The sequence below is a fragment of the Prunus persica genome, chromosome G3 (assembly GCF_000346465.2).
Source record: "Prunus persica cultivar Lovell chromosome G3, Prunus_persica_NCBIv2, whole genome shotgun sequence".
Lineage (NCBI taxonomy): Eukaryota > Viridiplantae > Streptophyta > Magnoliopsida > Rosales > Rosaceae > Prunus > Prunus persica.
The window spans coordinates 15,579,865-15,606,214 of record NC_034011.1 but is presented as its reverse complement, the minus strand read 5'-3'; the positions used below and the strand labels follow the sequence as shown (position 1 = coordinate 15,606,214).

The window sequence follows — 26,350 nt, the reverse complement described above, 5'->3', positions numbered from 1 at the left end:
TGAAGATTGTTCTATCACATGAGTGAATTGGTATGATTTCCAATTGACTATATATCACAACATAAATGTTTGTTTGTCTACTACAACCAGTCAATTCGAATTGACAACTCTTCTACCCAAATCAAGTTTTTATTGCTTCATTCGATTTATTTCCATGTTCTAGAACAAGATTTTTTACTATTATTTTTGAAGTAGTGATTTGGACTCAGTTGTATGCCTGCTACTAGTTTAGTCTTGTTATTCTTCTCTGAGAATGTTTATAATTCAATTCAATCATTTGTCTCTTATTTGCACTAGATAAATTGCGAAGTCCCTAATCCATCAGGAATTAAAAAAAGAATTAATTTGTGCTAATTGCCCGCTCGGAGCATAGTGGTTTGATTGGGAGTCAGGTTATTAAGGCTCAAGTTTTTATTCAATGTCTCAATCTATTAGACTTCTTCAAGTGTTTGACCTATTATTTTCAGCTTTTACAAAACCACTTTCATACATCCATTAGTAGGCCTTTCAAATCCTATGTTGATCAATAACACGACACGCCTTTGGACCACCATTTTTGCCTACCGCAGCTTGACAAATTATATAAATTAATAAATAAAAATTCAAAAGAAAGACAAGTTGTGTGCTCAAATAAACTGAAGGATATGTTACTTGCGTTTGATGCACTGATATTCTTCTCAACTTGCTTACAAATAGTGTGCTCCAACACATTTATAAACTGGAAAAGGTGTTGAGATTACATAAACTGGTTTTTATTTATTTAAGTACAAGCGAGATTAGGGGAGAGGGGAATCGAACCTTGGACCTCGAGTGCAAGGGTAATGCTCTTAACCACTTAACTTACAAGCTCTTTGCACTGGCAAGGAATCTACGATTTATATTGTTAAGCATTTTTTTTTATGACTCTTGGCAAATCAATAGGTCTTGGAAGACAATCTAAGATGAAGCAAAATTTCTGTTTGTTAAGATGGGACAGTTGACGCTGGTTTTATCATTAGAGACTCAAATGGCCAAATTAAGGGCCCGTTTGATAACCATTTCAATTTTAGTTTTTAATTTTCATTTTTTTTGCTAGAGTATAGAGAAAAAAGATGGAGAATGGAAGTGAGAATGAGAGGGGAGCATGCAAGGGAGGAGTAACAAAAGTAAAAACTAAAACTAAAAACTGAAATATATTTGAAATTGTTTTCACTTTGTTACTCCTCCCTACCATCCTCCTCTTCCTCTCTCTCTCTCCACTACAAAAAAAAAAAAAAAAAAAAACTGGGGCAAAAACACAATTTAAAGGCCACAAAAAAGAGGGTTGTGCCCTTTTGAATCACATTGACACACACATATATATAATATTTGTGTCATATGCAGAAAAGGCACAATAGTTTCTTGTCCAACTTGAATAGAAGAAGGAAATAATTGTGCTTAAGTGAATTTAGGCACAACTTTCGTGCCCAATTCCCATACTTGTCACTTCATTGTCCGTAGGGCTGGCAATGGGTCGTGTCGGGTTCGTGTCGTGTCAAGATTATATACGTGTCAGAAATGCTCAACCCAAACCCGACCCGTTTAATAAATGTGTCATGCACTAGTTGACCCGTTAAGTTCTCGTGCGGGTTTCGAGTCGTGTCGGGTTGACCCACTAAGTGGTAGCAACTAAAAGACAGTAAAAAAAAATTAGAAAAATGAAGAATAAACAAATAAACGGATTAGTGGGTTAGTGAGTTACACAGGTATTTTAGCGGGTTGGGGGGTTACATAGGTATTTTATCGGGTTGGCGGGTTGACCTGCGATAACCCATTTTGTTAAACGGGTTACATAGGTATTTTAGCGGGTTGGCGGGTTGACCCAAAACTCACCTGTTTATGGGTCATGGCGAGTTGACCCAAAAATGACCCGAATTTTAATCGTACGAGTTGAACCCACTAAATTCTCGTGCGGGTTTCAAGTCATGTAACGGATCGTGCCCGAAATTGTCACTGCTAGTTATCAGTACACTTTTATCAAGTGAAAAATAGACAATTTGGATTGTTGAAATACAATTCGTAATGTACTCTAAAGAGTGTCCTCAATGGAAGGGGACTGTATATGTGTATATATATATATATTCATAAAAATACATACCCATTTAGCACTCTTTTGAAAATGTGTGCCTAGTTTTAAAAAAAATTATAAATACATACATACATATATATATTCGTGCATGATTTTGAAACTGTGCTCAGCTTACACCTGTCAAATCAGTATATCTAACACTTCAGTCACTTGTCAAAATAGAAGTGCAAATGCTTGATTCATGCTCTAAATATCTGCCACGAAGCAACACATTTGTGCTCTAATCAATGGAAACTCCTATATAGGAGACCGACCAATATAAAGTGGTTGCAACGTGGTCATCTTCATAGAGCACGATTATCCGTGTTGTTTGAAACAAAGAGCACAAATAAATTCGTGCTTTTAGCCTAGTATTTTAGTAGTGTTATCACTCTCATTTTCCTCTATACTCGACCATAAAAAATATAAACTATAAACCAAAATTGAAATGGTTATCAAACGGACTCTAAGATTGTTGACTCTATGCCTCTATGAATAGACTCTATATTGGAATCAAAAGCTTTGGGTCTTAAAAATGGACTTATGGGCAAAACAGTTAGACATAACTAATATATCCATTAAAGGTGATTCTCAGTTTCTTATCAAACTACTTCAACAAAAGGCCCCCTCTCCTTGGAGTGACTACTAGTTATTTGTTGCAGCATTTTTTACATGCTTGAAATTTTATAGTTAAAATAGAATTTTGTAAAAAATAAAAAATAAAAGATAATTATAGACTAAATTGCTTTCAAGGGATTTTTATTTTAGGTCCTTTTTTTAGCTTAATAAAAACTTTAATAATAAAGAAGAGTAAAATGATCAAATTGGGAAAAACAAAAAGATGTCGACAACCGTAGTGGAAAAGAATATGGACTTGTAGATTAGTGGTTTTAGTTTTGAGCTCCATGGCACCTTGACAGTGTGTGTGAGAAAACCTCATTTCCCTTCCTAATTTTTACAATATATATATATATATAATTATCAAAATTAAAATCGAGGCAAAACACATGAACCAAAGATCATTTCACCTTTTTAATTTTATTTTTTATCATAGAGTTTCTAAATGCCCCCGTATTATTTGATTAGTACACCGAAAACACTTAAAAGAATGCCAAATTTTCACTTTTCTCTTGGATATACGAACTTAAAAAGAACATATTCTGGCAATGGCTGGTTCTTTTTTCTTTCTGTCATTTTGTATTTCTTTGATTGGCAAATTTATGGGTAAATTCAAAATTCTTTGTAGGTTGTACTTTGAGCTTATTCCTGCAATGGAAAGTTCTTTTTCATTTACGTCATTTTGTATTTCTTTGATTGGTAAATTTTAGGGTGGTAATAGAAATTCAGAATTCTTTTGGGTGTTAATAGAAAATTCAGAATTCTTTTTAGTTTTTAGTGTGAGCTATCAAGCCCATTTATTATATTAAGGCCCAAGTAAACAACCCAACACAAAAAACAAAACAAAAAAGGGAATTTAGCTGCCAAGATTCGAACCCGGTTTACAATTATCCATTTGTGAGTCTACAACGGATTTGTTGATAATGTGTAGAGACATAATTATATAAGGAGCTTCTTTGGGCACTGTGCATTTATTTTGAAACTTATTTTATGTTCATGTATGTATATATTTTGTTAGTTTGTTTTCTATATAATACCTTGGTGCCAATTGATTTTTTATTTTTATTTTTTTAATTTAAGAATTAAGAAAAAGAATCCAAATATATATATATATGGCTTAAATGCTAAAATGGTCCTTGTGTTTTATTACGCTGGTCAATTTAGTCCATGTGTTTCTAATTTAGCTAATTAAGTCCTTGTGTTTACAACTATTAATCAATGTGATCCATTCTTTTAAATCTAAGTTTAAAAAAATTTAAAACTATTTAAACATTAATTAAAAAACATAATTATTTGAGTTCAACCATTACCTAGCCATTTACCCTTATCCGACCAGCTCCCAGCAAGATCTTCCAGAACCTAACCATTGCCTAGCCATTTGCCCCATCCTCAGTCATGGCTCCCAGATCGTTCGCATCATCTCCAACCCCCATCTCTCCCTCTTCTGTTGTATGCCTTTGTTCATCACCCTCCCCCACCCTGCAATGGTCAACCTCTTTTCCCACTACTCCACTCGTTAAGCAGCCCTTCCCCTCCCCGCACTACGCCTCCTTCATTTTTTTCAAGTTTTTTTTCCCCCTAATGTTATGTTAGTTTAATTGAAGTTTTAATATTTTTAAATCAATTCAACTTTTTTTAATTTAAAAAAGCTTTATAGGTTTTCAAAAGCCAAAACAAAAAACAAAAAACAACAATCATGTTCATATTTAACGACCATTTTAACTAAATGGACTAAATTGGCTAATGGTCCTAAACACAAGGATCGAATTGGCCAAATTAAAAACACAGGGATTAAATTGGCCATTATGCTAAAACACAGGGACCATTTTGACACTTATTGTATCCCATGAAAATAGGACTCTATGTTTTTATTTTAAATTTTTTTAATATGAAAAAATTGTTATTTATTATATTATGCTTATTTAATGAAAAGTTTCAATGTTTAAAAATTCATGAACTAAGGGAAATATTTGACATTTTGAATGTTTTACTATTCTTCTTTATCTTTTGCTTTATATATTATATAATAGATTAGTAAATTGAGCTTAGACCCATAAAATTTATTTAAAATTACCTACAACCCTTCCCTTTATTTTTCTATTTAAAATACCCAATTTTTTCAAATAATACCCTATGACTACGATCCAATTAAGAAAGTTACCTAATATGACTTAAAATCTGATTTATTGTATTTTTCGGATTCCGTATTTTTCGGATTCTAAAACTACCCCTATTTATAAGTTCATGTGTTATGGGGGGTTGTAACTAATGACAAATGTTGAATTTGGAAAGATCTCCAATAGGAATTAATTTAGAAACTTATTTGAAATTAAATATTAAATTCAACATTAACATATTAGTAATCTATAGGTGATTAACGTTTAATAAAAAAATTATGTTGTTTTCCTTTTATGAATTATACGACTAGTAATCTATTTTATTATTGTTTTATGAATAATAGTGTACATTCTAATTATGTTGAAAAATAATTTGATAATCTATTTATTATTTTTTTTAAAACATTTTTTTAAAAATGAACCTATTTTATCTCTAAATAACGTACCTATTTTTTTCTCTAATAATGTATAACTAGTAAAACAATTTACCTAGTATAATGGGGTGATTGATATTGTCAAACTCAAAAGAAATGGGGTGATTGATATGCTATTAATAGGGAGTTCTAATTACAACTATGGCAGTTAATGAAATGCTTGGAATAAATTATAAATAAAATATGAAGTCTGATGGCAATGATGTAAAAACATAAGAATACTATGACCTCTTATATCCTACTGATCATTTAAGTTTGAAATTGGATTTTACACATAGATTTATAAAATGATGGGTATATGTCTAAAAAATAGAAATTGTAGGGACCTATATTGAAAAACCTTTCTTAAACGATATAAAAAAAATCATGAACTGAAATAAAATACAAAATGAATGTTTGGATATGAGGAAACTCAGAATTCAATGAATAAAGGACAACAAGACACATTTTATGGACTGGGTGATCAATTCAAGGAACTCCTTGCCTCCTTTTTAGGTGAATTTTTTTTTGACTATATATGTCTGCAAATTTGGGTACAACAAAATAATTTAGGCCCATTTGGTATCCTACTAAAAAAAAAAAAAACTCAAAAATATTATTCATTTGTTTTTATAAAAAAACATGAGTTTTTAAATATTATTTTTAAGTTCTAAAATAATTGAATTAAAATCAGAAAATCAAAAACCCTAATTGAAGTTAACAAAAGAAAAGAAGAGAGAGAGAGAGAGATGAGAGACGAGACGAGAGACGAGAGAGACGAGACGAGAAAAAATTGTAAAATTTCACTTTTTTTGTCTTTAAAATTGGGCCTTTTTAAAGTTACTTTTGAGTTGGACTTTATCGAATGCGAATTATGGGCTTTGGACTCAAAAATTGTTTTGGCCGTTAATTTTCAAAACAACCGAATGCAATTTCTACCATTTATATTGTTGAGCATTTTCTTTATGACTTTTGGTAAATCAATAGGTCTTGGAAGACTAATATAAGCCAAAGCGAAAATTTCATTTCGTTAAGATGGGATAGTGGCTGCTGGGTTTATTATTAGAGAATCAAATGGCCATACTAAGATTGTTGATTTTATCTGATTTAAAAAAAAAAAATGATTGTTCATTTTATGCTCCTATGAATAAACTCTATTGGAAGCAAAAGTTTTGAGTTTAAAAAATGGACTTATGGGCAAAACAATTAGAAATAACTAATATCTTCATTGAAGGCAATTCTCAGGTTCATATCAAACTACTTCAACAAAATTAGGCTCCCTTTCCTTGGGATGACTACTACTCCATTAATTTTTGACATGCCTGAAATTCTATAGTTAAACTAAAAAATTATATATATAATTGTATACTTAAATGTGTTCAAGGGATTTTATTTTGGGTCCTTTTATTTTAGCTCAATAAAAACTTTAATGATATAGAACAATGATAAAAAAAAATGATCAAGTACAGAAAAACAAAAAGTTACCAATGAGGTCTAGCCTAGTAAAAAAGGGTCTTAACTTGCAGAAGAGTGGTTTTAGGTTCGAACCCCCAAGACATATTGACGGTGTGTGTGAGAAAACCTCATTCCCCTTCCTAACTTTGGCAAAATAATTAAAAAAACAACAAAAGGAGAGTGATGAAAATTGAAATCAAGGCAAAACACATGAACCAAAAATTATTTCACCTTTTTATTTTATTTTTATAATAGAAAATTCAAAATTCTTTTTAGTTTTTAGTGTGAGCTTTCAAGCCCATTTATATTATGGCCCAAGTAAACAACCCAACTCAAAAAAAATAAAAAATAACATTCCACTACCGGGATTCGAACCCGGATTACAATTATCCATTTGTCAGTATTGCTATAGCTGATTTGTTGACAACATGAAGAGATATAACTTATATAAAGAAATGTCTTTGGGCACTGTACATTTATTAGTGTTTCTGCTGCTAAAATGGGATAAATCCCAAGATTTTAGTTTGAAGCTCTTACTGTGTGCAAAAGAAAACATAAGCAACTTCCAAGCTCTCTCAGCCTGCAACTTTCTCACATTCAAATTCCCCTTTCTAACTTCTACAACAACAAAAAACAAAAAACAAAAAGATAATTATCAAAATCGAAATCGAGGCAAAACACATGAACCAAAGATTATTTCACCTTTTTTATTTTATTTTTTATAATAGAGTTTCTAAATGCCCCTGTATAATTTGATCAGTACACCGAAACACCTAAAAAAAAGGTTCAAATTTTCACTTATCTCTTGGATATACTAACTTAAAAACAACATATTCTAGCAATGGTTGGTTCTTTTTTCTTTCTGTCATTTTGTATTTCTTTTATTGGCAAATTTAATGGTGTTAATAGAAAATTCAATGCTTAATAAAATGTTATTTTTTAATATAATAAAATGTTATTTTTTAATATAAAAATATATTATTTACTATATTATGCTTATTTAATGAAAATTTTCAATGCTTAATAAATTCATGAACTAAGGGCAATATTTTGCATTTTAAATGTTTTACTATTCCTCTCTAGCTTTTGCTTTATATATGATATTTATATAGATAAATGATATAAAAAAAAAACATGAACTCAAATAAAATACAAAATGAATGTTTGGATATGAGGAAACTCAGCATTCAATGAATAAAGGACCACAAGACATATTTTATGGACTGGGTGATCAATTCAAGGAACTCATTGCCTCCTTTTTACGTGAAAAAGTTTTGACTATATGTCGACAAATTTGGGTACAACAAAATAATTTAGGGTCCATTTAGTATCCTATTAAAAAAAAATAACTCTAAAAAAATGATTTTTTAATTAGAAAAATGAGTTTTTAAATATTGATTTTAAGATCTAAGTATAAAATTCCAAACTATTTTTACTATCTAAAAAAAATGAAATCAAAATCAGAAAATCAGAAACCCTAGAATCACTTGTTTTGTTTTTAAATTTGGGCCTTTTTAAAGTTGTTTTGAGTTGGACTTTACCCAACACGAATTATAGGCTTTGAACTCAAAAATTATTTTATGAGTTTGAAAAAATGGATCCAAGTAGGATACCAAACAGACCATTAATTTTCAAAGCAACCTAATGTGATTTCTACCATTTATATTGTTAAGCATTTTCTTTATGACTTTTGGTAAATTAATAGGTCTTGGAAGACATATAAGCCAAAGCGAAAATTTCAATTTGTTAAGATGTGAAAATCTCAAATGGCCGCACTAAGACTGTTGATTTTATCTGACCAAAAATAAAAAAAGATTGTTCATTTTATGATTCTATGAATAAACTCTATTGGAAGCAAAAGCTTTGGGTTTTAAAAATGGACTTATGGGCAAAACAATTAGATATAACTAATATATTCATTGAAGGCGATTCTCAAGCCACAAGGCTATAATGCGGGGTAAGTTTTTCGAGGCTCACTTTGCAGCCATCAGATCAATTAAAGGGTTATGGACAATTGAGATCAAATTTTACAACCGGATAGGTGAAGAACCCAAACCCGAAATTAATACCCAGCAAAGTTTGAAAATGTTGGACACTCAAAGGTTGAAGTTTCAACACAAAAACCCATAGCTAAACTAGTTCGGAATAAGGCTTAACGATGGTTGAAGGCAACTCCATTCTCTAAACCCTGAAAAATTAGTTATTTTGAGTGGAAGGGGCGAAGCTGTAGAAGGGTCGAAGTCATGGAAGGGTCGAAAAGCCGTGGGAAGGTCAAAGCCGTGGAAGGGGCGAAGACGTGGAAGGAGCGAAGGTGTGGAAGGAGTGAAGCCGTATTCCTTGGAGCAAAGCTGCAATTCTTCCATTTCGGAAGTGGTAGGTTCCATTTTTGGAGCAAAGCCGCGATTGTTCAAGTAGAACCAGCATTTGGTGAGTAATAGTGGAATTTCAATTTAAGATTAGAGTAACGGTTTTTCCTTATTTTTACAGTCAATGGCATTGGATTTGGCATTTCGCGTTTGTGGTTCACTTGCATTTTATTTTTTGCTTGGGTATATGTAAAATACCTGGTACTAAGTGCAAATACTAATATGATTGTGCAAATACCTGGTAGTATATGTGCTCATATTATTTCATCTTGTATTTTAGGACATGGGATCCAACATGCAGCTAGTATGGCTAGAATCAGAGACATATGCATCATGGGTGAATAACTTGCTCACACTCAAATTCATGCATAGTTGCAATTTGAGCAATTCAAGAAATCATGCTTTGGCCATCTTGTAAATATAGATAAGATTCAATTTAGTGGGCAGATTATGCATGAGCTTGTCTTGCGTCGAGTTGCCAAGTAGGGTGTGAAAGACTTGGATGGACTGAGTTTCTTAATAGGGTGGGACATTGCTCAATTCACTCGTCAGGATTTCTGTTTGATCACAGGGCACATTTTTGGGGAAGCGCCTGAAATTTCCAATTGAGATAGACCTGATCATTAGCTTTCATAACAACTGGATTTCGTATAATGGAAACATAAATCATTCGGTAGGTTCATGCATCCTGACAAATTCGTTGAATAATGGATCACTAAGATCTATTGGAGTTGATTCGTCATTGTTCGACAGTGATGTCCTACATAAACACCAAACACAAGCACATAAACAACATATTCAAAGTCGATGAAATGTAGTGGGGAAGGCTATTGAAATCGCTCTGGCCATAGATGTATCTTGTTCTGTAACAATCATTTTAGGTTCACCACCTAGCATGGCTTTCTTAAACTCTTCAAACATCTAGATAAACGACTCGGTCGTTTCCTTGCTCAAAAATGCGCATGCTAAGACAATTGTCTGACCATGGTTATTAACTCCCAACATTGGCGCAAATGTCAAGCCGTATCAATTCGTGTTGAATGTGGTATCGAATACAACAACATCTCCATAAAACCCGTACGACCTTCTAGAGGTTGTATCTGCCCAAAAACATCGACTAAACCTGTCATTGGCATCTCCCTCAATCTTGAAATAAAAAGACTCATTTTTCGTTTTGTTCAGCCATAAAATATTCAATCACTAGTTCAACATCATGGTTCCTCAGCTTCCCACTTACACTATATTCAAGATTGTAAATATCTTTTTTTAGTAAAATCGATTTTACCCATTCCTCTATATTGCACCTTGAAAATACTTACCTTCTTATGAGTGGGGATATTTGTCACATCCCGAGATCAACTCCGCCGTAGCACGATATTGTCCACTTTGGGCCCCCCCTCTCTGGCCCTCACGGTTTTATTTCTGGGAGCTCACGACCAACTTCCCAATGGGTCACCCATCCTGGGATTGCTCTAGCCCCCAACTCGCTTAACTTTAGAGTTCCTACGACTCCGAAGCCAGTGAGCTCCCAAAAGGCCTCGTGCTAGATGGATGCGGGTATGCACATATAAGGCACATCACCCTCTTTCCGTTGGTTGATGTGGGATCTTACAATATTAACTGAACTGAATTATTTTGTGAGTACTTTTGTAGGATGATCTCAAAAAATGCACTCTTTTTTAGGGTGTCATCATAGGATTGTGTCCCTCTACAACAAGAGAGATGATATACTTCTTGCGCCTATTTGTCTTCACAACCACAACCTTAGCCTTACAATCACGTCTACTTATCCCCGCTATCTTTTTCTCAGCCGAGTTTTAACTTTCCTATATGCACCTTGTTTGTAACATACAAATTCTTTCCTCAGAATCTCTTTTTTGCTTTTTCCCCTAAAGCTGAAATGATGTTGAACACCAAAGCCAGCCAGGAATGCATATTTATTGTAGAAATCATAAACGAGGTCAAGCGAGTCGAACTCCATCACAACTGTTGGTGTATCCTTATTTCTTACTTCAGGTATGTAAACCACCTCATTAGCTATTACACAGCCATCACTCTCGTATGAGCCCCCAAACATTTTACCCACATATATTATTGAATTGCTTCTATATTACTACATAACAAACATTAGTTCATTAATCAAATATTACTGCATTGCAAACAATAGTGCATATCAGTGCATTCCAATTACACAAACATTGGCCAAATTGACATAAAAGACGCAAAGCCTAACTTGTTGGATTCCGATTACACAAAATATAATAATAGTTACATCATCTCTTGTGAAATAATCTTTAAAAAAAAAAAAAAAGTTAGAACCAACATGTTCAACTAAGAACACAAATGCAATTTGAACTAGCAACTACAAACTTCACCCAATATCCTCTCCAAATGCTTACTCTTAATGTCATTAAGCCTAACTTTAGAATCTTTTACTCAAGACGTTAAATTTCAGTATTTCCCACCCGTACTGAAAACAAACAACTAAATAGATTAAATATTTGTACAGAAATTACGCATTATTCATGTCAAAAATGAAGAATTTCCCACTACCGCAAAAAACAAACCAAACCCAAAAAAATCAATCCAACAAGAGCGAACTTGCGTCCCAAAGTCAATCAGCTTAAGAGACTATGGTGGACATTAGTGAAGACTCTTTAGTGGTGGAGACTCCATCTCCACCACAATCGAGGAACACAGTGAAGGGCTGATGAGAATGGAGCGAGTCTAGAGGTTTTGGATCTTTGTAATTGTGGGTTTGCGTTAGGTTGGAAGAAAGAGAAGTGAGGTTCTGAGTTTTTCAGAGAGAAGGAAACATCTTGATCTGAAGTCGGGTTCTAACGCATCCAACGAGTAATTTTAACTCAATTCTAACAATACACCCTATTTTGAAAATGAAGACTCTTTGGTGTCCACCACAATCAAGGAAAATAGTGAAGGGCTAATGAGAATGGAGCGAGTCTAGGGTTTTTGGATCTTTGTAATTGTGGGTTTGCATTAGATTGGAAGAGAGATGATTGAGGTTCTAAGTTTTCCAGAGAGAGGGAAACATTTTGAAATGAAATCAGGTTCTAATGCATCTAACGAGTAATTTCAATTCGGTTCTAACAATGCACACTATTTTGAAAACGAAGACTCTTTGGTGGTAGAGACTCCATCTCCACCACAATCAAGGAACGCAATGAAGGGCTGATGAGAATGGAGCGAGTTTAAGTTTTTGGATCTTTGTAATTGTGGGTTTACGTTAGGTTGGAATATAGAGGAGTGACGTTCTGAGTTTTCCAAAGAGAGGGAAACATTTTGAAATGAAATTGGATTCTAACGCATCCAATGAGTAATTTCAACCCGGTTCTAACAATGCACCCTGTTTTGAAAACTAACCGTTCGATTTAATTGGATGACTGTTAGATACCCCGCACAAGTAACCCACATAACTTACCCCGCATTCTAGCAGCTCCTTTAGAAGATGCATGCAACCTAAACAAGGCTCAATGCCAGTCATTGAGTATTTTGATTAATTACTTAATTTTTGAAAATCAAGGCATTGGCCCTCTTCAGGATGAGGATCATTCAACATAATCACATTTTAAACAACAACATAAAATAACATGTTGTAACTTGTAAATCTGAAATACCTACTTACAGAAGTTCATAAAACTTGTCACACAAATAATAAGTTATCATCCTCTGAGCAAAGAAAAGAAATGCTCAGGCTGAAAAGCTTGCTAAAATTAGTGTCACAACTAGAACATAACCACTATTCACGCAAGAATGCTAAAATGAACTGTCCCATAGTCAATGTAATGTCCACACCGCTTTAGAATTTTAATGATTCAAAAGGAAATAACAAGACTAGACCAAACCTCTAGGACTCCATAGTCAATGAAGTCTCCACATTGCTTTAGAATTTGATATTCTCTAGCTAGTTGCTGCTCTTACTACATTTACAATTTATCATTAATTGAAAGCAAAAATGGTAAACATTTGCAACTTCCTAGTTATGAAGTATCACTACCTTCATACCCTTCAAATATTTGTTTCCGAACGCCCTATCATTCATTGCAAGTGAAAGAAGTGCACTTTTAGCTTTAGCGCAAGTGATGTAGGTAGTGTTATTTGGTGTCATGGTGCACACACTAATCTTGCCACAAAAATCGAATAGTGCTTCAAGCTCAGCAACCTTTAGATGCTTGTTGTACAGTGAAATCTCTTTGGTTCTTCTTGTCACCGCCATTAGTGTGGGTATGAAGGAGGAGGGATTGAAGAGAGGAAGATGGACTATGGGTCAACAAAAAGAATACATTAATTACATGAGAAGTTTCATATAAAATTCAAAGGGAGCTACCAATCCAATCTGTTAACTATGGCTCAACAAAGGTTTATAATTTGAATTATGGATTCAAACACACACTCACAGAGTACCAACAAAAGCAAATTAGCGGAGACAACCAACTATGATGTGAAACTTCCAATCATGACAACATGAAATAAACAATCAAATAACATACATGAAGCACCAAATTGAGTCCTCAAAATGAAAAACAACACCAGACAAACCAATAACACTTGAAACTAAACAAGCCAATAAAAATATATCAACTATCGAAACAAAGATGATCTATATAAATTTATAATGATCTGTATTAAAGCTAATAAAAATAAAAAGAATCATTTGATATATAAGCCTAGTAGTTTAATAGAGCATAATTTGAAACGAAAGATTTTGTAATTAACAGATTGAGAGTGCATGAAAATCTGTCAAACCAAACCAAAAACGAAACATTTTGCAATTAAAAGAGTCAACAAACACTTGTCTCAATTCAATCACCATAGCAATTAAAGGTAGCCATATCAAGTACAATAAAAACTCATTTTTAATCCAAAAGAGTTTTCCGTTAAACAAATCAATCCAAGACTCCAAATTCCTAGGACGCGGTAGTCATTGTCAAAGCGAAGGTACAAGTGCCGATTTTAAGGGCGGCAACACGGTTAAGTGAGCATCGCAAGTAGGAAACCACCACCCAAAGAAAAAATACTTTACCCCTGCTAATCCTTGGTTGATGCCCACAATGAGTTTGATATATCACTCCAAATAGGAAGAAAGAATAGCTGCAGAAGCAGGCACGCACACTGCTTCCTTTGTTTTAAAACTCACTTAGCCAAACGACGCTGTTTTGGCAGGTCAGTTATCATTGTTTTTTTTTTTTTAATTTTTAATTTTTATAAATCATGTGAAACCAAAAAAAAAAAAAAAGAATGAGGCCATCATTATCAACCAAGCTTGAGTTGTGGAGCTTCTGTGAGGCTATAATGAGGGGTAAGTTTTGCGAGGTTCACTTTATAGCCATCAGATTAATCAAAGGGCTATGGACAGTTGAGATCAAATTTTACAATCGGGTAGGTGAAGAACCTAAACCAGAAAATAATACCCAACAAAGTTTGAAGACGTTGGACACCCAAAGGTTGAAGTTTGAACACAAAAACCCATAGCTCTAAGAAACCCATAGCTAAACTAGTTCGGAAGAAAGCTTAACGACGGTTAAAGGCAACTCCGTTCTCTAAACCTTGAAAAATTAGTTACTTTGAGTGGAAGGGGTGAAGGCGTGGAAGGAGCGAATGCGTATTCCTTGGAACAAAGCCGCAACTCTTCCATTTCGGAAGTGATAGGTTCTATTTCTGGAGCAAAGCCTTGATTGTTCAAGTAGAAATAGCATTTGATAAGTAATTTAGGGGAATTTCAGTTTAAGGTTAGAGTAACGGTTTTCCACTTTTTTTACAGTCAATGGTGTTGGATTTGGCATTTCGTGTTTGTGGTTCACTTGCATTTTATTTTTTTCTTGGGTATATGTAAAATACCTGGTAGTAAATGCAAATACTAATATGATTGTGCAAATACCTAGTAGTATATGTGCTCATGTTATTTCATCTTGTATTTCAGGAAATGGGATCTAACGCGCAGCTAGTATGGCCAGAATCAAAGGCATATGTACACAGGTAAATAACTGCTCACATGCAAATTCATGCCTGACTGCAATTCGAGCGTAGTTGACGGCAAAACAATTAGAGCAATTCAAGAAATCATGCTTTGACCATCTTATAAATATTGATAAGATTCAGTTTAGTGGGTAGATTGTGCATGGCCTTGTCTTGCGTTGAGTCGCCTGGTAGGGTGTGAAAGACTTGGATGGACGGAGTTTCTTAATAGGGTGCGACATTGCTCAGTTGACTCGTCAGGATTTCTGTTTGATCACAGAACTCTGTTTTGGAGAAGCGCCTGAAATTTCCAATAGAGATAGACTTGATCATTAGCCTTCATAACAATCGAGCTTTGTATCATAGAAACATAAATCATTCGTTAGGTTCATGTATCCTGTCAAATTCGTCGAATAATGGGTCACTAAGATCCATTGGAGTTGATTCGTCATTGTTCAACGATGATGTCTTGCATAAACACCAAACACAAGCACATGAAAAATTTAACTCTTCAAATTTTAGTTGTTATTATACATAGTTTTAACATCTTATGATGTGTTCAAATTTTTTGGACATCGTCTCATTTCATGATCAGTATGTCCACACTCCTGAAAGTATCGAATCCCTCGCTCCATTGCCTTTTTATGTGCTCCCGTTACTCGTTTCGAGCTTCCTTTGCACCTTACTCTCTTAGGGTCTTTCATATATTGTGTTTGAGAACTAGACCCTCCAACTTCGTTATTACCTGCTCCATCCTTCAATAACTTCAACTTCACCCATAAACTGTTTAGATTCTCTGATAGTAGCTCACAACCTTCTTTAGACATTAAAGCATCCTCAACTACATCTGAAGCAAGTCGGGACATTGTACTCCGCTTCATTAAAAGACCAGTGTCTGCACAATCTTTAATTTCATTGCCATTTGCATCTGACACCAATCCAGATTTTCACAGTTTTCTTTCACCTGTTCAAAATATATTTATTGGGCATATATTCAATCTGGTCTCTTCTGAATAATCCTTGGATGTGCTTGCAAATAATTCCAACAATTCAAATCCTTTGCAACTACACGACGCTTGGTCAGAATATTTGTCATATACGAATTATGCCCCCTTTGTTTCCTTATTTTTCATTTCGCTCACATTAAAGACAACTTTAGAAGCATCCCCTGTTTTTAGCTCTAAGAAACATGTTGTACTTTGTATTAGTTCTTGCTCAAACTTTTGGAACATTGCCCTTATGTATATGGTAGCCATTTGTTTGTTCATTGGCATCGGTAGAGTACATTGAGGCATTTCAAATGCATCGATGTGATCAGCAAGTAACTCTTTTTTACGTTGATAGTCAAGTGCTCTCTCAAATCGTGTTATGAAATCCATCAATAAATTTCTTCTTGATATGTATTGCTTCACGAAAGCATGAGAACCTTCCGCTCTTTGGCTACTTGACATTCCAGTGGCAAAAATGTGTTGTACATAGGCTGGAACCCAAGATTCCCTTAAATCAAAGACTGAACTTAGCCATGGATGGTCAATCAAACTAGACTTTGTAACCACCACATTCCACATTGCATCAAACTCATACTTATTATCAGTGTCCCAGACGGTTATCTGAAAATCACGCCAATACTCCTTATAAGCAGAATGTGGTAACTTATCAAAGAACTTAGATGTGATGTGTCATATGCAAAGTCGATGAAACGTAGTGGGGAAGGCTATTGAAATCGCTCTGGCCATAGCTGCATCTTGATCTGTAATGATCGTTTTTTTAGGTTTACCACCTGTCATAGCATTCTTAAACTCCTCAAACATCCATATAAACAACTCGGTCCTTTCCTTGCTCAAAAATGGGCATGCTAAGACAATTGTCTGACCATGTTTATTAACCCCCAACATTGGTGCAAATGTCAAGCAGTATCGATTTGTGTTGAACGTGGTATTGAATATAACAACATCTCCATAAAACCCATACGCCCGTCTAGAGGTTGCATCTGCCCAAAAATATCAACTAAACCTATCATTGGAATCTCCCTCAATCTTGAAATAAAAAAACTGATTTTTTTTTTGTTCAGCCATAAAATACTCAGTCACTTGTTCAACATCATGATTCCTCAGCTTCCCACTCACACTATATTCAAGATTGTAAATATCCTTTTTGGTAAAATCAATTTTATCAATTCCTCCAGATTGAACCTCGAAAATACTTACCTTCTTATGAGTGGGGATATTAACTGAACTGAATTATTTTGTGAGTACTTTTGTAGAATCTGAAATACAACAGTGTGATCTCAAAAAATGCATTCTTTTTGGGGTGTCATCATATGAATGTGTCCCTCTACAACAAGAGATATGATATACTTCTTGCGCATATTTGTCTCCACAACCACAATCTTAGCCTTGCAATCACATCTACTTATCCCCTGCTGTCTTTTTCTCAGCCAAGTTTTATCTTTCCTATATTCACCTTGTTTGCAACATACAAATTCTTTCCTCATAATCTCTTTATTGCTTTTCCTCTAAAGATGGAATGATGTTGAACACCAAAGCTAGCCAAGAATGCATATCTATTGTAGAAATCATAAACGAGGTTAAGCGAGTCGAACTCCATCACAACTATTGGTGTATCCTCATTTCTTACTTCAGGTATGTAAATCGTCCATTAGCTATTACACAATCATCACTCTCCTCTGAGCCCCCAGACATTTTACCCACATATATTATTGAACTTATTCTATACTACTGCATAGCAAACATTGATTTCAAGATTGGTTTGGTTTCTATAACACAGTTTTTTTATTTATTAAGGTTTGGTTTCAAGATGGGCCGACTATTTTTGGTTTCAAGTGTAATAATAAAACACTTTAAACTCATATCCAAATGTAAGGTAACATAAGACTATCAGTTTTAACTAAGAACAACTGAAAAACCCTATTAGGATACATTAAATAAATTGTATACCTCTTATTCTTGTTATTAACTTTTAAATTAAAATCTCAATGTCATCATGTTTTGTTACTATTTGGCAACACCATTTTTCCATACTTAAACTATAACTCTTCTCCCTAAGGAGATTTTAAAGAAAATTACCCATATGGTATGTAAACTTTCAGAGCTCAAATTTATACACAACACAACCTCTAAATATGGTAAAAAGAAAATTTGAAACTTTTACACTATATATGACTCCATGAGGCGACAATCCTAGATCCTTCACTGCTTGCAGACGAGTGATTTTAGGTTCAAATCCTCATGACACATTGACAGTGTGTGTGTCCTTCCTAACTTTGCAAAACAATTAAAAAAAACAACAAAAAGAGAGTGATCAAAATTGAAATCAAGGCAAAACACATGAACCAAAAATCATTTCACCTTTTTATTTTATTTTTATAATAGAAAATTCAGAATTCTTTTTACTTTTTAGTGTCAGCTATGAAGCCCATTTATATTATGGTCCAAGTAAACAACCCAACTCAAAAAATAAAAAATAAAACGGGATTCCACTGCTGGGATTCGAACCCGGATTACAATTATCCATTTGTGACTATTGCTACAGCGGATATGTTGACAACATGTAGAGATATAATTTAGGGTAATAATTTTCCCACTCCAATTTTATCCACTTACACTCTTTTTTTAGTTATAAAATGGAGTGTAAGTGGATAAAATTGGAGTGGGGAAATCACCACTCATAATTTATATAAAGGGCACTGTACATTTATTAGCTTTTCTGCTGCTAAAATCGGATAAATCCCAAGATTTTAGACTCGTCTTTTTGAAGCTCTTGCTGTGTGCAAAAGAAAACATAAGCAACTTTCAAGCTCTCTCAGCCTGCAACTTTCTCACATTCAAATTCTAGCTCAAAAATTCGCAGCCAGGTTCGCTTAGCTCTTCGTTTTCTATCTTTTCGTGATTTCATTATTGTTTTTTTCTTTTTTGTTGCATTTATTATTTTCTCGTTCCTTCCTCTATCTGTTGAAGTTTGTTTCCCCCATTAAAAACCGTTTGGTGGCTGAGGAGAGTAGAATTTCAAGATATTCTTTTTAAGTTGTCAATTATAGTTTATCATGATACACAGAGATATGTCAGTTTATTCTAGCCCAGCTGATCTTTTGTTTTTTGGTCCTTCTTTTTCCCTTAAAATTGTATCAGTTTGTCATGAAAGATACAACAATTAGAGGGAACAAAAACAGATAAAACTCAGAATTTAGCTAACTGAAATACTAGAAAGGTGGAAACTTGCGAGTTAATGAAGACCCAAATGGTTATTCATTCTTATCTGATATATCAATTTGTGTTTTGTTCATGTAGGTCAATGTGGTATGCTGTCTCTGCCCCACACTGTTGCATATCATATCCAAGAAGACCTTGTAGCCCTCGTTTTCTAAGAAAGTGTTCAGTTCCAACGAGTTTTTGTGTGCAAGCTTCCTTGCCGGAGAATAACAATGGTGCTAAAGTGGAGTACACTCCTTGGCTGATTGTTGGATTGGGTAACCCTGGCAATAAGTACCATGGCACCAGGCACAATGTAATATTATTGCACTAAGTTAATTCTTTTGGTTGAATTTTTTTTCGATGTCTATTTTTCATAAGGGTTTTCTTTTCATACCAGATTGGTTTTGAGATGATTGACAGTATCGCTAAAACGCAAGGTGTTGTGATGAATACCATTCAGTCAAAGGCCTTGGTTGGAATAGGTGGGTCTTCAGTTGTATTTTAATTGCTTGCATCCTAGTTTTCTATTTTCATATTCTCATGAGTTTTGGTGTTCATTCAGACTTGTGTGATCAGTACAGGTTCCATTGGAGAGGTACCGATTTTGTTGGCGAAGCCTCAAGCCTACATGAATTACAGTGGGGAATCGGTTTGTTCTCATCATATCTGTTTGCTTTTTTGTTTGAATTTAGGCTCGCATAAATGTTCTCTACATAATACCTATGATAATTTCCTATTAGTGATTACATGGCATACCATTAGAGTGAGAATCTATTATTTGAATTTCTGTTACACTTGATGAAAATGTTCAAGGAAACTTGAAAATGATCCCTCATTTAGTATTATTATTCCTATTTTCCTCAAAGCCATAATAGGTCATTGATGGAAGAGCCGTATACTCAAGAAATACCATTTAATTCCCAGGGATGTGTAAAAGTAATAATGACTAATTAGCTCCTAGTGTTCTATTCCGAAAATGATTACAATCGTTAGCATCTGCTCACAGAGTTTAACCTGGCTATGAACTAAGCGGTGCTCATTTTATGGCAACAATCACAAATCTTTCCATGTTTGAAATTTTCAAATCATATGTTTAGTCATGGACAACTTGTGGTGCATAGTCGGATGATTAATTGAATTTTCTAGCTGAATAAACCTTATGTATAAGTTAACATTGTGATCAATTGATAGTTGGCAAAGTGGAATAATGTGACAATGTGATTTGCCAATTTCCATCAATACTCTGCTTTATTTTTTTGTTAATGGATGCTCTTACATAATCCATGAGCATTATTGTATACCTCTACTTTCCTTTAGTTGAATAAAGGATGTGAATGTGATTTTGCTACCTTGAGATGGAATTTTCTGTCACTTTCTTAAGGTTGGACCACTTGCGGCATATTATCAAGTGCCCCTACGTCATATTTTACTGGTATGTATTTTTGTTTCTTGATGTAGGCTTTACAAGATAAAAAATGCCTTTCTTCAAAATAGCCATCAAGTTCTGTCACATTACATTTATCAGAGACATGAACTTTTTTGTAGGTTTATGATGAGATGAGCTTACCAAATGGTGTTCTGAGGATTCAGCCAAAAGGAGGACATGGATATCACAATGGGTATGTTTGAATATTACTATTGAACAGAATTCACGTGAACATTTATCAATCACTTTCCTATGTTTTTGAAGAAATATGTTTTAATACTAATCTTGTTTATCTAACTAATCTCTGACTTAGATTTGAGCATTCTTTAGCAAGTTTATTTTCCACAGTATGTTCTAATTGATGTCTGTCAAGGGCTGCTAAATTAACTGCATGTTTTCCTTCCTAAAGTCTTAAAGTCATATTGTTTCTCTTTTTTTATTTTTTGCAATCTGTACCCTTGAAGACACATTTACATGTGTGATCCTTTCTGTATAGCCCTCTGGTTCTATGCTTTCAATTAGAGTTGTATTAGTGGTGATGTCATGAGTAGAAGTAAAGCAAGGGGTTTGGGGTTCTTTTTACTGTTGGCTGAGTAGAGAGTGAATCGGAGAAGAAACTACTTTTCATATATATTTTTTCTTATCTAAAGATTCTGAACTAGAAATTAAAGAAACAACTGATTCTTGAATGGAAATTTTGAATTATGTTTTCTTTCCCTGATTCTCAATGTTTGGTTTACCCAGGAAGAAAGGAAAAGAAAAGAAAATGGTTGAATTCTATTACTTTCCATTACATTGTTTAACAATAAGAGTAGAAAAGAGAAGACAATGTGAGAAAATATTTGTCTCTTAAAATTTGTCCACCAAATAGGTGAGGTTTGAAAATAAAGTTGACTCACAGAGATAAAAGTTACCAAAAGTAAGGGTGGGCATCATACTGTCAAATCGAACAACCCAGCCAATCCTGCCCAATATGACTGGGTTTTGTCAATCAGATTCAGTTTGTATTGGTTTAGAGTAAAAGTCCAATTTATTTAGGAGTTGTTGCAACTTCATCTGTTTTTCCGCTCGGGCACATCAATCCAACCTGACTGTATAACCTATTATTTCTGAAGTGTTAGTGTGGAGAATCAATGTTGCAGTGGGTGCAGGGTAAATGTATGGTTTGAGGAGGCAGAAAAGCTGTAAATAGAACTACTTATGGTTGGTATGGGGCTGTGAAAGGTACTTCAAGAAATATTGTTTTGGCTAGTTTGTGAGTTTGGTTTGGAAGGGTTTATTCATATAGTTATCAATGTACATGTTTGTTGGTTAAGAAGAGTGGTGAATGCAGCTGGTTATCATTTGAAATGAATGAAAAGAAGCACATAAATGTAATACGAAGAAACCAACACAACTGAGAAGGTTGAAGAGGAGCAAAACAAATCGAGAACATATATAATATCACACAAAAGGACAAATTTGCGCGATAAGTTTCAATACCATAACATTCAACAAAAATGAGTTCCAACTCTTTTTTATAATCCAGAAACCCCGGTTAAAATTAATTCGATCTGTACATTATTGAAAAGGTATTGGCTTTTGACCTCTAGTTGAACCCCTACAGAGAGGAGGGGTTTCATGGAAGGGAGGACTGCTCCCCCTTGTGTGGTCCAACATTGGGGGAAACAAAAGGAAAAATACTGCAAACAGTCTTAATATCATTGCCTTTTAACATGTTCATGAAAAATTCTGCTACCTCTACTCCATATCAGGCAATACGAAATTGGTTGAAAAACTTGCCTGCTTTTCCTCACTTCTCTCATCTCAAATTGTTCATAATTGTTTTCTTGTTACAGTGTGAAGAGTGTAATGGGCCATCTGGACGGTTGCCGCGAATTTCCTCGGTTGTGTATAGGTTTGTTTCTTGAGTACTATTTTTTGCAATAATTAGGTTTGTCTCAACCCAAAGTTCTATGCTTGCCTTAATTGGAAAATAAAAGGAGAAAAAATATGTTTGCAGGTATTGGAAATCCGCCTGGAACTATGGACATGAAAGCCTATCTTCTACAGAGGTTCAGTACAGTAGAGAGACATCAGGTATGTGAGGTCTCAACATTTTTGATGTGGTTGCACATGATTAGCTGAGTTCTGATAAAAATATATTCTCTGCATCTAGTTGGTTTTTGGTGTGTTGCCTGAGCTCTGTTTTTAACATGCCATTACACATTTGCCCTGGTGACTATGAATAATGAGCAAAACAAACATTTGGTTGGGCCCGACGTATCGATATCATGTATAATCACGAGCTCTGTGTTGCCTGAGCTCAGTTGCATGAATACAAAATTCCTCTAAAATCATGAATACTCAACTTTTAGTGATGCAGGCTAAACTTTTTGAAGGACTTGTAAAATAAAACTAAAAGAGTTGACGGTTTAGTCATTCAAAATGGTTCTGACCCCTGGTCTCTCTGGAAATTCTTTGATGACTGTATTGGTCCCCAAAGAATCGCTTGCATGCATGCCATAACACACAATTACGGTGCCTATTCATTTCAGTGGGTGTGAATTTGAACCCGTAATATCTTAATTGTGACTGTTATCTGTCATCTGGACAGATTGATGCAGCACTGGATCAAGGGGTTGAGGCTGTAAGAACCCTGGTGCTGAATGGATTTGACCAGAGTATCACTAGTTTTAATTTGAGGCAGAAATACAAATATCACAAAGTGTAATTTGGGCAAAGGAGTAAGTTGCTCATAGAGCATTTCTGATGTATCCATTGTCACTCTTCCTTTGTACTAGTCTTCCTTTTGAACGAAGCTACTATTACCAAAAACAAAGCTGATTTATAACAAGCTGGATATCTTGATCTCTATACTTTGCTTCATGTTCTACATATCAAATGTGTTTTTTTATTACAAGTGATAGTTTAAATTACAGGGAGAGGGGGGTTTCTCTCATACACACTACACGGTGCCATGAGAGTTCGAACCTAAGACCACTGGTCTACAAGTCCTCTGGACTAGATTTCGTTGGCATCTACATATCAAATGTTAAGTAATGATAATTGCAGTGTTAATGTGGATCAGTCTATGGAATGAAGCTGCTAATTGGGTTGAAAATTTAATAGAAATTTGATTATACCAAATCAGACTGAATAGATCGAGGAATTGAAAATTGCCCTAAATGCTATCAATCCCATATAATGAAATCCCCAAGTGAAGATGTTACTACCAAATTTAAACTATCCAAACAGGCTCATCTTTAAAGCTCAACATTATGCTCACAGTAAAAACAGTTTCTTATTTTTATTGTTGTGAAATTTGACACAATGGGTTAAATGTATGATTAATTTTACCCGATCCTTTATGCATTCCTTCTAATTTTGTCACATAGAGGCAGACCTCCAAGTGGAAGACTTTGAAATGGCCGCCTTTGTTTAGAAGCTTTGTCAATTACACAACAAAAATGTCCTTTAATATAAAAACCTCCCTTTTTATCCGAGGTTACACTATGTTGAGCTATGTTGAGTCGTGGCACCTTCCGAAAAGTCTCTTTTCGACAAATCTTTCTTAAAATCTAATAAAAAATGCTAGCTATTTGTCTTTTTTATTCAGTTTGTACCACGTGTATTTTACTCACACGAAAATTTATGTATTTAATGTAAAATATTAATATTTTGCTTGTAAAGAGAGTAAATTTTTTTTGAACACATAAATTTATGTGTGAGTAGAATATACGTGACATAAACCAGAATTAAGAAGACAAAAAGAAGAAGTTAACTAGCATTCTTTAAGAAGAAAAAATTTGTGGAAGGTAAAAAAGAGGAAGGCAAGAAAAAAAGGTAACTAGCATTATTTAAGAAAATAAATTGTAAGGTAAAAGGGGAAGGTAAGAGGAGAAGTAACTAGTACTCTTTTTTAAAAAAAAAATTTATACTAGAAAGTCAGATGAGATGATCTCTTTGACCCCAAAAAAAAAAGAGGGAGATCAGACGGCTCTGAAGAACCATCATGAAAATACCAGTCAAATCAGGCAGTTGATATGGAATCCAAAGTGATTCAATATCCTTTTTTATTTTTAAAAAGGCACCGACTTAAAATCAGAACGTTGGACTTGGAAGCAAGAAAAAGGGGAACAAGGGAGCAAAAAGGCTTAAATAGTCTCCGTCTCTTTCCTATTTTCGACCGTTGGAATCCAAAATCTTTAATCTTTAATTGCAAAGTAAGTAAAAGCGCAAGAGGAAACTACAGAAGCCATTATTAAATCCACCAAAATCCAAGATATCTGCACACAGCGCGACCTCAAATTCATCAACAATGGCAGCGACAAACGGCTCTCTGCAACAAACCCATCATCAACCAAACCCTGCTTTCCAATATCTCTTCCAAGCCCTCGATCCCATCTCCCTCATTCTCTCCCAGAACCCACAACCAGACCAAGAGCCAGTCCCTCTGCGGCTCATCACAGAGAGCATCATGGAGAGAGGACCCAGATACAAAGCCTACGCGGAGCTCAGAGAAGCAAAGCTGCGAAGGAAGCATCTGAGGCCGGAAGAGGCCGAAGAACCCGAATTGAAACCGAGCCCGTTGAAGAAACAAGTCAAATTTCAGACCAATACGACCAAATCGCGTAAAGGGCCCTCTGCTGTGGCTCAATCAGTGCCTGATTTCTCCGCTGTGTTGAGAAAAGAGAACCGCAAGCCACCAACAAGGCTTCCGTCGACGCTTGAGATGACCCCGCCAGCGAAGTCCTGGTCGAAAGCGAATGGGGTTTTGTCCAATTCGCGAGGGAGTAAGTCGGCTAGCGCAGGGGAGAAGAGGTACAACAATGGCGGAGGGTTGATGGCAAGGAAGAGCTATGCGAGTATGGAGGAATTGAAGGGTTTGTCTTCTGCCGCTGCTAATGCTATTAGTGGCGAAAACAGGGGAGGGAGGAATGGGAATGGCAGAGCAATTCCCAAGACTGTTTTGGGGTACAGGCAGTTCTGATTTTCAAAGTTTGCTGCTTTGCTGCCTAATCTTTTTTTTTTTATTACTATTTTTTCGTAACTTTTGAGTTCATTCTTATTTTTCATAATATGAATTCTTTTGGTTCATGGTTTGCCTGAGTGATTGATTACCACTGAGAATTCTTTTGGGTTTTTTTGATGGATTGTAAAGCTCTTTTGATGTAACTAACGAGTATATGAGTTTGAGAGTTTTAGTATATGATTCTTTTACTAAGTTCTGCAAATTCTGTTCCAACTGAAGATGATCATCGAGTCAGAGTGGGTGCAAATTCTTTTGTTTGCCTGAGAATTTGATGTATTGTAAAGCTCTGGATGTAACTAGTATTTGGGTTTGAAAATTTAAAAAGGAATATGCTATAAATTGTTTCAACTCTTGGATGTATTTGGCATCATGCCCCCATGTTATACATAAATCTTTCATTCTTTAGCCAATTTCAAAATTTTCCCCTTTCGATTTTGATGTCAATAAAAATGCTTAATTTACCAACTCATTGTTTTTTTTGACTAATTACTACAAATTGTGTCTGATTTAAGATGATCATCAACTCAGAGTGGTACAAATTTGATTATCTTTCCACATTACACCAATTGCCGAAAAAAGAAAAAGAAAAAAAACTACAGAATACACAGCATCAACCCCAAAGGAGGCAGACCTGAGGCAAGAACACAGAATTTTTGTTTCAAACTGTTTTG

The 26,350-nt window shown here is 34.6% G+C and overlaps 2 protein-coding genes across 2 annotated transcripts; both read left to right on the top strand.

The window, feature by feature from the left end:
• Window positions 18,748-23,533, top strand: LOC18782658 (chloroplastic group IIB intron splicing facilitator CRS2-B, chloroplastic). Its single transcript, XM_007217691.2, has 9 exons — window positions 18,748-18,902; window positions 19,336-19,552; window positions 19,637-19,721; window positions 19,821-19,888; window positions 20,621-20,671; window positions 20,785-20,858; window positions 22,504-22,562; window positions 22,668-22,744; window positions 23,262-23,533. The coding sequence occupies exons 2-9, from the start codon at window positions 19,340-19,342 to the stop codon at window positions 23,376-23,378; spliced, it is 744 nt and encodes a 247-aa protein (XP_007217753.1). The 5' UTR covers window positions 18,748-18,902; window positions 19,336-19,339; the 3' UTR covers window positions 23,379-23,533.
• On the top strand, window positions 24,840-26,039 carry LOC18783710. The gene has a single exon (XM_007215949.2). The coding sequence runs from the start codon at window positions 24,966-24,968 to the stop codon at window positions 25,635-25,637; it is 672 nt and encodes a 223-aa protein (XP_007216011.1). The 5' UTR covers window positions 24,840-24,965; the 3' UTR covers window positions 25,638-26,039.